At 36.6% G+C, this 11,659-nt stretch overlaps 2 protein-coding genes across 2 annotated transcripts; both read left to right on the forward strand.

Annotated features, from left to right (window-relative positions):
- The first annotated feature begins 634 nt into the window (after positions 1–634).
- LOC131974827 (beta-2-glycoprotein 1-like) lies at positions 635–5,554 on the forward strand. Its single transcript, XM_059337313.1, has 8 exons — positions 635–796; positions 1,129–1,308; positions 2,402–2,498; positions 2,618–2,694; positions 2,851–3,036; positions 3,188–3,367; positions 3,607–3,804; positions 4,227–5,554. Exons 1-8 carry the CDS (start codon positions 727–729, stop codon positions 4,334–4,336), a joined length of 1,098 nt encoding a protein of 365 aa, XP_059193296.1. The 5' UTR covers positions 635–726; the 3' UTR covers positions 4,337–5,554.
- An 837-nt stretch (positions 5,555–6,391) lies between these two features.
- LOC131974837 (beta-2-glycoprotein 1-like) lies at positions 6,392–11,198 on the forward strand. The gene is made up of 8 exons (XM_059337322.1): positions 6,392–6,632; positions 6,854–7,030; positions 7,731–7,827; positions 8,247–8,323; positions 8,647–8,835; positions 8,925–9,104; positions 10,311–10,508; positions 10,905–11,198. Exons 1-8 carry the CDS (start codon positions 6,533–6,535, stop codon positions 10,967–10,969), a joined length of 1,083 nt encoding a protein of 360 aa, XP_059193305.1. The 5' UTR covers positions 6,392–6,532; the 3' UTR covers positions 10,970–11,198.
- The last annotated feature ends 461 nt before the right edge of the window (positions 11,199–11,659 follow it).

Here is an 11,659-nt window from a genome sequence, read left to right on the forward strand (position 1 = left end):
ATGACTTCCTACACACACTGCTGCTGCTGGTGATGTTTGCTTTAGCTGGATTGCATTTCTTCCCATTTTTGCTCTTTTGACTTGCCTTCTCTCAAACTTTTTAAAGTTTACCAATTCCCTGAGGTTCACTGACCAGCAGAGCAGCTACAATCTCAATCCTTTAAGTGCAAAAAAGGCAAATATTTGCACATTGAATTGGGTTAAATAAACCAGATGTGCTCTTCCCTGAAATCACAATGATTTTGGACTCAATCCTATTTTTATTTTTAAAAAATCCATCATAAAAACAAGCCATAGTAAAGGCACTTTAGCTGTTAGTGGCATGACATATCTCATTCAAATAATGCAGTGTGGCAGGTCACAAGGTCACTTTCTTTTATGATGATTAAACCTCTTCCTCTTCCTAAACCAACCAAAAAATAACTTTTATTAGCCCGAGCTAGAGCTCCTATTCATCAAAAATCTGTACGTGTCTGTGTTTGCACAATGTCTTAGCTTTGTCTCTGTCATTATTATGAGTTGATATCATGCTGCATGCTCTTGTACCAAATCAAGGTTATCGATTTGTTCTTGGTACACATGCAGGAGTTTCGACCTTTGAGCTCAGTCTATAAGAGCTTGCACTAGCATCTGATTGGAGCAGGCTATCGGGGGCCAACAATCTGTGTGTTGGCTCCATCTGCACTGAGACACAGGGCACACTGAGGAGACTCCAGTCCCAAGAAGATGGCTCCGACGTTGATGTTGCTATTCCTTTGCCAAGCAGCTTTATACACAACTGTAACATCCAAGAAGGGTAAAAAGGAGAAGGATCATTGCTTTATTTGTATTTTAGCACAGGGTTACTTTATTTGAAGAGAAGAAGAGTACTTTATTAATTTCGCTTCTTAGTAGTGTGCAGCTGTAACTATCTCTTTTTGAATTGCTGTTCGTCACTGTTCACTATTTCAATTATCTCTAGTGCACCTTTCCACATGATAGACAGTAATGCATCAGAAGTAAAGTGTGCACAAATTTCAAAACATTCTAATCTACAATGTGTTATGCATTATAGGCTATTGTGACTGTTTTGTGAATATTATTCCTGTGAATCCTTATTTAATAATCACTTTCCTGGTCTTTCAACAGTATGTGCTCGACCTCTTGTCACTGAGGGGATTGATGAAATCGGCCTAAAACGTGTGTATGACGTTGGAGAAGAGGTGATCCTTAGATGTGAACTGGGGTACTTGCCTTCGACAGATGCTGTCCGGAGGATTACCTGCACCGGCACAGGACAATGGACACAGCCAGAGCTGACATGCTCCCGTGAGTTTAGTCGCATGTTGGACTTTCACTCTACTGCATTTTAACAATGTAGTTTTGGTCTTTTTATTCAGAGTATGACAGGAGTGCAACACTAGTTCAGGTGTAATTCTTCAATATTGTTTGGTGAAACAACAAAAAGAACATGTAATACCTTCCCATAACCCCTATCACATGTCACATGATGTGGTCCAAATGCTGTTTCATAGGCTTTTTTTCTTTTCCATGATAAGAGCAAAATTCTGAAATTAACTTTTTGAAATATTCCCAATTTACAGTATGGATCTGGAAATAATTAATTTAAGAGTACAGACAAAAAATACAACTATTTACAGTTGTATTAAAAAATATACTAATACTGGAAATTACACATATTTTAGTACTTCTACAACATAGAACAACATGAATTAGAAGAAAATAAATTAACACATAAAATGTTTCATTCTGCATGTAATGAATCTATATAATGTGTTATTTCCACTTTTTGAATTGAATTACTGACATAAACACATTTTTCTATGATACTCTAATTCATTGAGATGCACCTGTACATGAGAAAGAACAGAGAAAATTTCTCTGTTCATGACACATCATCTGGGCAGAACTTTTTCCTTGTGTGGTGACTGAGAACTATTGTGTGATTGGTCAGAAATTTGAATTTGAATTTGACGTGGGCTTCAGTGGGAGGGCCCTATGAGGACTTTCTTGTGAAGTATGAAATGTCCTGGCCAAAACTAACTATGTTCTTGCCATCTCGAGAGAAAAAAACTTCCAGAAATTCTTCCACTGCATGTTGTAGAAGTACTCAAATATATGTAATTTGTATTGTAAGTATATTTTTAAGAAGATTAAATTGTGATAAAACGTTTTCATTATTATTACTCTTAAATAAAAAAAATTCCTGATCCATACTGTATATTGGGAATTTTTTAAGATTAATTAATTTTGGTCCAATCATGGCAAAAGCTATGAAACAGCCAATTGACTTTATCATGTGACAAATTAATCAATTCCAATTTTCTTTCATTACTATTGTTATTAAGTTTAATTTTCATAATTTTCTATACAGTAATAAGGATGAAAATGTTTTCTGCAGCTAAGATGTGCCCAATCCCAGAACCTCTGCGGCCATTAACAATGGGGAGGACAGAAGCTCCATTCAAGACTGTGCTTAACTTCTCATGTGATGACGGGTAAGACTGAATGCTGATAATAATAATAATAATAATAATAATCATTATATTCAAAAAACACATCATTACATGTTGTGTAAATGCTAATATATGTTCAAAAATGTGAATTTCTTTGTTAGGTATGTCATGCAGGGAGCCAATAAGAGCAGCTGTTTACCTGATGGTACCTGGAGCGACTCACCACCTGTCTGCAAAGGTACTGGAGTAAAATATATTTCGTGCAAATGGTAGAACAGAATCAGAGAAACAGTATGAATATATATGCCGACAGCTGCTTAATTTGGATTTTACACAGCTCACAAAAAATTGCTATGTCAGCATAAGTAAACCATGATCATTTTTCTTCTTACAGCTGTGAACTGTCCGCTGCCCAAGCCACTTAGAGATGGAAGAATTGTCCATGATAGGCCAGTTACTACAAGCACCACCATGTATGGGCATGGCTGGACATATGAGTGCAACCCACCCAAGGCTCCAAGTTATGAGAGAGGATCCTGCATGGCTGATGGAAGTGCAACCGAGCCACCGGTGTGCAGAGGTATGTGCAGACGATGTCTCCATATTCTCTACAGGATTGGCCACAATGATACCAGCCTGGCAACGCTTTCCACAGTTTCTTGTCATAGACAGCAATCCCTTTACATTGTAACTACTAAATCATTCCTCCTCGCATTTTTTTAACATCCTAGAGGTGAGCTGTGCCATCCCAACAGCCATACCAAATGGAGTCATCACCTTTGCTGTGATGAGACAACATAGCTACAAGGACAAGGTTAAGTACGCCTGCAATGAGCACTATGTTCTGGATGGTGAGGCTGAGATTCAGTGCCAAAATACAGGAAACTGGTCTACCAAGCCAGTTTGCAGAGGTGAGTCATGAGAAAATCACTAATTAGATACTAATATCAGGCTAAATTTCTGAATGTTTGATTCTGGATCAGACGTCACAAGTATCCAAATACACTATAAATCCTTTTTAATTTCTGTAACAGATTTTTAAAAATAAAAACGCATGTATATTTACAATCATTTGCAGAAGATTGCATTATTTGCATTACTCTGTGCATTTGCTGAAAACATGCTTTAACTGTTCTGCTTTTACACCCAGCTCCCTGCACAGTTGGCATCAAAAGAGGCCGAATCTTCTACAATGCCAAGAAGCTCTGGATCGCAGACCTTAAACCCAACAGAGTCCTCCATGGAGAGCCTGTTGTCTTCTATTGTCAGAACAGTGCTGAGAAGTGTGGCTATCCTGTGGCCAGCATCTGTAGAGATGGAACCCTCCCCATCCCAGAGTGCTTTGAGGGTGAGTTTTTGTCAGCTCGATAAATGTAATTCAAATGTCTGCAGCACAACATAAATGTATTCAAAGGGTTTAAAACGTTACATTGAGGCACCATAAGCAGATGCAAAAATTACAAAAAATTTCACTTTCATAACATCATACATTGCTATGTTATTTAATAGGCAAGGGAAGTTGTTGTATATACTGTGGCTGCTTTATCAAATTTGGCAAACATTTTACAAGAAGGGTTCTGTATGTTTGACCCAAAAACTGAGTTTGGGAACAATGTGCCCCTTTTCACAATTCAGTGCTCATTCACCTAAAACGCTTACATAATAAGTCAGATGGTTAACAGATGTTTTGGAAAAGCATGTCATGTTTCCATGCAGCCCTGCTTTTTATGATCACAGTAATATATCTGCCTTTCTTTTTATTGCTTTTAGAACCAAGCAGGACACAGTACACCTTAAAGCCCAAAAGCCTTCCATCGGAAATCGCAATGTGTGCTGCCTCACCTCCTGCAAGCCCCACAAGCGCTGCAAGACCTGCATAACTGTGCACAGAACAACCTGAACCACCATAACAATTATATGAACCACTGGATCATGAATAATTGATGTGTAACAATGTGTTACAGGGACAAAGGCCATTTACTTTATATTACCCGTCTAATAATAAAGTAATTATAAAAAAAATATGGCTTTCATTAAGGATGGAAAATGGTGGTTTGGTAGCTGAGAGAGTATCTGGGCCTCACAAAAGAACATTTTGTATTCTTATCTTACTCACAGTAATGAAATATAGAATCCATGAGATAATAACTGCACATTACTCCTAAAACATGTACTCCTAAACTTACATAAAATTGTTTGTGCTTAAGAGAATATTGGAAATACGAGAAAATTGTTGAATGCATATCAAGTTATAATCACAATCTGAAGAAAGTATATCATTTTAGTTTTCTGATACATACCTATACTCAGTACTAAGGTTACCATAATAACTGAATATCTGAACTATGTGTGCTATCCTTTCCCACAAGAGCTCATACCAATTCACAGCTTATTCGTGTGTGAATTAACGTGAGTCTGATCTCCTTCATAACCTCTATATGTGACCTTAAGCACTCCTATCAAAGTGTGAACAATCCACACAGGTGCTTAGACTCCCCATCTGCCAGCAGAACTGATGAAGTGATGAGAGGTGAAATGCCCTCAAGACAATGACACGGAATTATACAAAGAGTGAGGCCAGAAAAAAATCATACTTGTATAGTTCTACCTTCTTGCTTTTAACCAAGTCTGTGTGGTTATAGCTGACTATGTTATCTCTAAACTTATACTGATATTGCATTTAAGGAGATACATAATTCTAGGCCACATGCTCCAAAAATAGGGGGCAGTAATTCAACTTTTTGCAAGAATTACATAATTTACTACAGTTTAGGATGCAGCTGCACACAGTCCTGTCTGAGAGCAGCCTGGACCCGACAGTGACTGCCTAACGCCTCTTGAGACACAAGTGGTATTACAGGACAGAATGGAAACATAGACTGTGTATAAATAATGGTTGTAATCACCGTGATGTCACCCGTTGGTGTGTGGACTGTCTGTTTGAAGCATTGGGTTCGCCGCCATTTTTGTTTTTTTGAAACCGGGAGAGAACATATTTGGACTGGGGAGGCGTGCGGACAGGATTATCTAAAAATAAACTCTTAATGCTAAAATAAAATGTATGTAACTTACTGGAAAAAAATAAACAGCTGACTCCCTGGAGTGTCTTTTAGTGCAAGCAAACGCTGAACAAGATGTCCAATAAGCTTTCATGAAATGAAAACACAGTGAAAGGGTCAAAGTTCTGAGACGAAAACACAACAAACAAGTTCACGGCTATTTAAATGAACACAGTGCTGTGGATAAGCATTTTTGATAGCTTGCCTTGTAAGCGACCTGTCAATCAAAGGTAGCCTTGCCCCAAATCATACCCTGCTTTACCATCTCTTTTTTTTTTCTAAATGGGACCATTATTTACCCAGTTAACATCATGTTGTCTTGAAGAAGACTTAAAAAATATAGATTGAGACCTTAATGTTGCATCTGGAAATTTTTTCTTAGGTAATAAATCAAGTGAGAAGTTGTCTCATTTTATTGAGATAGATAGGAAGAAGAAGCTTGCCTACTGGGTGGAGCTAGAGGTCTACTGGTTAGCATGCTTATTTCAGTAAATACCTCAGTAACAAAATGACATAATGCCAAAAAAATGTTACTTTTTCACATTCTGTTGTTATTGCTAAATTCTTAGTATGTTTTGAACTAAAGTTCTGGACATATCTTCCATTTTGCCCTAAATGCTCTTGGATGAAAACTGATTGTTACACCTCATTACATGAGCAATTTGTGCCAGTAAATGATCATTATTCCATGGTATTCTTTTTAATGCATTCCTGTTCTTCAAAATGATAAAAGCAAAAGCAAAGTGGGGCCAAATGGGACTGATGTTGCATAATATTCCAGTAACTAGAAAGTCTTTAGGTGGAGCTTCTCACTTCCCGTAAAATGTCACGGGGATTACAATCTGTTATTGCCAAATCCAAGCAAAAAGAGGGGGTAAAAGAGCAGAAAAAGAAACAAAGATCCCCAGTCCGTGGTTACTTCACGCTGTTCTTCTCTGTTTACTCTAGAGAAACACAAACAGCAGTGAAACAGGACAGAGATTCAGTATTTGAACAAGAAAACACAGGAAAGAACCGATGGTCTTTATATTTCTACAAAAGATGGAACTAATACCGACTTCATTTCTGCTATGGCCATTTGTACTTTTTGTCATCAGGACATCTGCACAAGAAAATGGTATTGTCTGTTATTTCTTCCTTTATTTTGACATTATAAAGCTTAAACTGCATGTATACACATGTGTTACTTTGCTGTTTTGATGACTTTAGCATCAGGTCATCTCTATATGTTATAAACAACAGATTCTGAAAGGTATTTGGTTGTTGTTTTTTTACGTCTTTTCTATCTATCTATTGGAGTCTCTGCATAATTATCCTTAAATCCATTTGTTGTTTCAGTATGTGCTAGGCCTGAGCTGACTGCCAACATTGAGATGGATGGGCTCCAGAGGTACTTTAACCCCGGTGCAGAGTTATGGCTGTCCTGTAAACGGGGATACACCTCTGTGTTGGGCCCTCGGAAGATTGTTTGTGGTGACAGTGGACAATGGACGAAAACCAAATTAATGTGCATACGTGGGTCTCCATTTTTCTAGTGAGAACTTAGGATCTTGTACTGCATATTTATTCACTTCATAAACTTAGAAACATTAACCTCTTTTTACTACTAAGAATTGTTTCATTAAGGATTCATCAGCAGATTATTTTCTTGATTAATGTTTTGGTCGAATGTCAGAAATAGTGAAAAATGTCTATCAAAGTCCAGGGGGATGTCAGTACAAAACCCAAAGATATTCAATTTAATTTGAGAGAAAAAAACAGTGAAAGGCAGGAAAAATTACTTTCACAATAATTGATTATCCAAATAATTGGTATTTCTTTTTCTCTCAATCAACTAATTGATCGGTGGACTAATGGTGACGCTCTATTAAAAACAAATTTTTATAGTTACGTCGTTTTGTCACTATAAATCAAGACTTATTTTTGATTTGGCAGAAAAATAGACAGGCAGATAAGTAGGTGAGCATTGTTGCTTTTACAAACATTTAGTGGATTTCTCTTTCATGCCACAGTATAATATGAATATAGTGAATATTAACAGTTTATCCAGGACTAATCAGTAAGTTATTAGCTATCAGTTCAGTGGCAAAACAAATAACAGCGAACATTAGATGCAGATGGTCTGCAGAACTCGATCCATGACATCATTATAGTTGTACAGAACTGTAGCATTTCATTTACAAGTGTGATTTCTGTACTGTCTTCTCCCCTGCAGCCAAACGATGCCCCCCTCCTGATCCACTGTCTAATGGAGAACTGTACTATGAGGATGTTGTGTTCCAGAGTACGATTAACTACACTTGTAATGAAGGGTAAAGCAAACACTTGGTTGAATTTCATGTTTTGACGTGTCATTTTTCAAACAAAAACAAACAAGCATTGTTTTTTAGTAAAGTTTAAGCAACGAACATCATCCTGTGAGTGAAGTGTGAAAATAAACCTCAGATAAATTGAATGCTGAAACTAATTAGTTGATTTATAGTTCTGAAGACAAAATCATAATCCTGATCCTCAGTGACAGCTGTCAAGTGTCAAGACCAAATAAAGTGCAAGCAATTTAATTAATTTAATATATTCCATCTCTATGTAATCTATTCACCAACAACATCAAGTTAACACTCTGTAATTAAATTCTCATTATATGTAGGTTATGTGATCAATAAAGTCAAAATAATAACCTAATATATATTGTGTGCATCTGACAACTATATGATATGGCTGCTCCGCACAGGTACATCTTGACTGGAAACAGCATGGCTGTGTGTCTTGCTGATGGAACATGGAGCACACGAGTACCAAAATGCAAACGTATGTAATCCTTCTGCAAGACTAGGGTAAAAAATGAGAATTTATTAAAACGCACAATAAAGAAGTGCTCTCGTATTTATTGTGTGTTAAACACAATACACAAATAAATTCTCATTTTTTATATTTTCTGTGGTTTAAAAAGTCAATAATTTGGTAAATGCTTTCCCTAATAGTGATATAAGACAAACTAAGCTATCATTTCTCAATGCTGTAAATGCTAAATAGTAGGCCTATAAAAAAATATGTGCATATTTATACTGATTACAAGCATGGATTCTATAGCTATACATATAAACTGATATGTATTGTCTCTTCTCTTGTAGCTTTGACCTGTGGTCTCGCTCCGATCCCACAGTTTGGGATGATCATTTATGACAAGAGGATCAGAGGGAACACCACTGTTTACAGCCTCGGAGGGACGTACAGATGTCTGCCTCCATACGTACTTTTTGGCAACGTAAGAGCAGAGTGCACCATCAACGGCAACTGGACAGAGACACCTGAATGTCGAGGTACAAAAAAAGCACAAGCTGCTGTAATGAGACTATGGAGAGTGATTGTTGCATTGCAATAAGTATGGACTTAATTGTTTCCCTTTCAGTGGTGACCTGCCCTCCACCGGGGAACATTGACAATGGATACATGTCAGGTGACGTAAAGAAAGACTACGACTTCAAGGAAACTGTCAAATATGGCTGCAATGGTGACTATGTACTGGACGGAAGCCTTGAGATCGTTTGTCAGGGGAATGGAAATTGGTCTGAAAAGCCATCCTGCAAAGGTAGGGCTACATCCAAAATATTACAGTTATTCTATAGGCCTATTACAAATGTTGGTGATGGCTGCAATGAGATGAAGACTTACTTCTAGCTGTTTTTGAGAGTTTAGCGTTATATAAAAGAGTGGCATAGGGAAGTATGTTTTTGGATGTGTGTATTCCTGTTCCCAATCTTTCTTGGGCTTTTGTTGATGATCCCCTTTTCACCAAATTCATTATATTTACCTCCAAATTACTTTCAGCCACATTTGTTTTTTTTTTATTCGGGTTGACTAAGAAAGAAGTGTAAATACAATAGGAAATGCATTTCAATATTGGAATGGCCATTTGAAGGCCTCTGCATTTGACCTTAACTGACTAACTAACTCAAATGTCAATTCATATCTACTCCAACATTAAAATATCAGCTCAGATTAGCGTGTCTCAATATTGTAAGACAAGATCATCTTAATACAGTCATGGGAAAATTATTAGACCAGCCTTTTTCCTCAATTTCTTGTTCATTTTAATTCCTGGTACAACTAAAGGTACACTTGTTTGGAAAAATATAATGATAACAATAAACATATCTCAAAACATTTTCCAGCCATATATATCGATATATAGATATCCAGCCATTTTTCCATACTTTTCTTGATAATAACTAAAACCATTATCAAGAAAACATGGAAAATTTCTAGATATCAGCTCTTAAATGAAACTATTATGAGCTATTTTTGTTGTTATCATTATATTTGTCCAAATAAATGTACTTTTACTTATACCAGGCATTAAAATGAACAGGAAATTGAAGGAAACAAGGGTGGTCTAATTATTTTTTCCATGACTGTAGGGATTTTTTTTTTTTGATGTATGTATTCCTGATCCCAATCTTTCTTGGGCTTTTGTTGATGATCACATCTCCACCCAGATCATTTTCCTTACCCCCAAATTAATTTCAATCCCATGTGTCTTTTCTATGCAAGTTGAGAATTAAATAAGTGTAAATAGAATAGGGAATGCTTTTCAATGTTGGAATGGCCATTCAAAGGCCTCAGCATTTGACCTTAACTGTCAAATACCAATTCATATCTAGTCCTCCAACATTTAAATATCAGCTCAGATTAAACTGTCTCAATATTGCAAGACAAGATCATTTTAATAGGTGAATGTAATAATAATGTGATAAATATCCAGTGTAATGTTTTTTCTTCTTCTTGTGGCTTACAGGTCCTTGCCATGTTGGCATACAGAGAGCACGGATATTATATAGAGGACGAAAAGTCTGGATCAAAGACCTGCGCCCTAACAAATTGCTACACAAAGAGATTGTTTCAGTCTACTGCAAGGACAAGGCCAGGAACTGTGGTTACGCCGTGCAAACCCAGTGCTTCGATGGGGAACTCCAAATCCCTGAATGTTTTGAGCGTAAGGGATTTTTTGTGAAAAAGCACAATGTATCCCAATTTATCCCAACTCAGATTTCCAGTTCAACAATCAATCGATGGCATAGTGTTTAGTAGTATATTCATTGTATCATACATTTAAAAAATTAAATGCGTTTGATATATTTACAGTCTCCTACAAATTATAACTCCTAGAGCAATTTTCAAGCCAGCACTCACTTCCCATCAGACTAATTATCACTCAACCCTGCAAAAAAAAAAACAACAGAAAACCACAGCAGGACAATATTCCCTCTGTTCCTTAGATTAGAAAAGAGAAACATTTTGATTATAAGAGATCTGTGCTTTGATTATGGTAAATGTAAACACTCTAACCTGTTCTTTGTGTCTTGTGTGTTTGTTTCTGTCTATTTTCTAGAGCCCAGCCGTGCTGATTATGACCATCATTTAAGTTCACTTCCATCAGAAATCACACAATGCTGAAATGGCAGCAGACATCTTCTCTGATGTTAAACTGCTGCAATATGGGCAATAAGTGTTTTGTGTGTTATGGTTATCCTTCTGCTTTTCTTCTCAAACTTTAAAAAAAATCCACCAATAGATATCTTGGAACCAAATTCTGAGACACAGATTGAAAACATCTAAGTCTTAAGTATAAAGTGTTCTATTCTTCAGATTTGTAGACAAGCTTAATAAAGATGTGAAAAATGAAGGGTGTGTGGATTAAGAATGCAGACAAAGAAAATTGTCTTCCAGAATCGTTTTTTTAATTTCATGCTTTCATGCTGCACTCTTCCTGATTGCTCAATAATGAAAACACTGAGAGTCACTGATTGGTTATGAATTAAAAATGTGATTGTATGCAATTACACTTTCACTCTTATGGAGGCGCTATTAAACAAGGAAACTACATTACAGACCTGAAACTCTTGCCAACCCGTACCTCACCTCTGCAAGGTGTCCAGTCACTCTTTTACGCTCTAGTATGCACAGGTCATGATGATCTGCTACCTATCATTATATACTTTCTTAAAATAAAAACACATCTAGATTGTTTATTATGTAAATAACCCGATTTCTGTCAATCCCCCTCCCTTTAATACTATAGCAGTACTAAATAGCATCTCCATTGAAATGTAATGGTTATCTTAAGTCATACAAGTATACATTTTA

This window comes from Centropristis striata, chromosome 1 (genome assembly GCF_030273125.1).
Source record: "Centropristis striata isolate RG_2023a ecotype Rhode Island chromosome 1, C.striata_1.0, whole genome shotgun sequence".
NCBI lineage: Eukaryota > Metazoa > Chordata > Actinopteri > Perciformes > Serranidae > Centropristis > Centropristis striata.